Here is a 1354-nt window from a genome sequence, read left to right as displayed (position 1 = left end):
CACGTTCCTCCATCAGCTGCTGTACCCGATGATCAAGAACGAAACGAAAGTTGTCAAGGGTGACATTTTTCCGCCGCAGGCGCAANATAGATAGCTCCTTGTCTTCCAGCGTTGACTCACGTTCCTCCATGTGGCGCTTGAAATGGCGCAATGTGGCTTCTAGTTNTGCGTTGCGGACTTTCTCTGCAGTCAATAGAACATTTCGCGCATGGCTTGAGGTTTTCAATTCATCCATTCTTTTTTCCAGCCGCGAGATCTTGGTATTTCTTGTTTGAACCAAACCTCTTGCCTCTGCTGTATTTTCACGTTCCGCTGTCAACTCAGCCTGGGCCGCAGCCATGAGTTGCTGCAATTCTGTTTCGTATTCATGTTCCTGTTGGTCGAGGACCTACAACGCGCTTATGCCAAGCGTTTGTACGCTGAAACTTTGCAACGTCGAATCACCTCTCGAAACATCTGTTCATTGTGCTTCGCATCTTCGTGGAGGCGATCTATCTGCTGCCGGAGTTCTTTCTCGACCCGCTTTGTGCGCCCCTCTGCATTGCGAATGGCTGTTTCATGTTCCCTCTGCTGTGCCTCCAACAGTCCTTCGCAACGCTGCTGAATTGCTTCTATTTCTTCTGAAAGCCTATCGTACCGCTCCATTTCTAGTGCCAGTTTATGCTCATATTGATTTTCTAGCTCATGAGTAACTTGGATGTGGTGCGAGCCCTTGCGTGCTGCGTCTGCACGATATTCACGCATACTTTTTTCGTGCCTATCTTGCAGCTCTTCAAAACGAACCCGCTCGGCGGCTAGCAAACCCTCACGTTCGTCCTGTGCATGCTTTAATTCTGCTTCCCAATCCAAATCCTTCCTATGGAGTGCAAAGTCATTTTCACTCCTCTGATTTTCCAAGCGCTTTGTCATTTCTGCAACTGCATTAGCGTTTTCTTCTAACTCTTCCAAGCTCACCTGAACAATATCAGCGCCATGGGCGAGATTTGGTGCAATGAGTGCAGACTCCAACTTCCCAGAGAGCACCGCTACATCGAAAGTCTTGTTCGGCATGCTCTGTTTTTCCATGTTGGAATGCACCATGAACACAAAGACAACACCATCATCTCCTGCTGAAAGCAAGAGAGAGTCCTCAGCCGCGATGCGAAGTGCGATTATGTTACCAGCGTGAGCTGGAAATTCATAATAGTCGCGCAAAGATCCATCTTCAGCCGCGATCGTGGGCCAGTCGAATGCGCGGATTGCTCCGGAAGATGTCCCAGCGAATAAAAACTGCGAAGACGACGCGACAGCCAAAGCTGTAAATATCACTGGCAGGCTATTCGCTCCAGTATTGAGATCGCCACTATCTTCTGCA

The 1354-nt window shown here is 49.0% G+C and overlaps 1 protein-coding gene across 1 annotated transcript in view; it reads right to left on the bottom strand.

The window, feature by feature from the left end:
- The window catches only part of AURANDRAFT_69089 (hypothetical protein), a gene marked incomplete at both ends in the record, with an annotated part of 2881 nt that extends 1586 nt beyond the window's left edge, over positions 1-1295 (bottom strand). The window contains 3 exons of the mRNA XM_009044838.1: positions 4-388; positions 427-954; positions 1030-1295. Of these exons, the coding sequence (XP_009043086.1) occupies positions 4-388; positions 427-954; positions 1030-1295 (1179 nt within the window). The remainder of the gene's footprint in view (positions 1-3; positions 389-426; positions 955-1029) is intronic.
- Positions 1296-1354: the final 59 nt, after the last annotated feature.

Source organism: Aureococcus anophagefferens (assembly GCF_000186865.1).
Source record: "Aureococcus anophagefferens unplaced genomic scaffold AURANscaffold_908, whole genome shotgun sequence".
NCBI lineage: Eukaryota > Pelagophyceae > Pelagomonadales > Pelagomonadaceae > Aureococcus > Aureococcus anophagefferens.
This window is presented reverse-complemented; position numbering and strand designations above follow the sequence as displayed.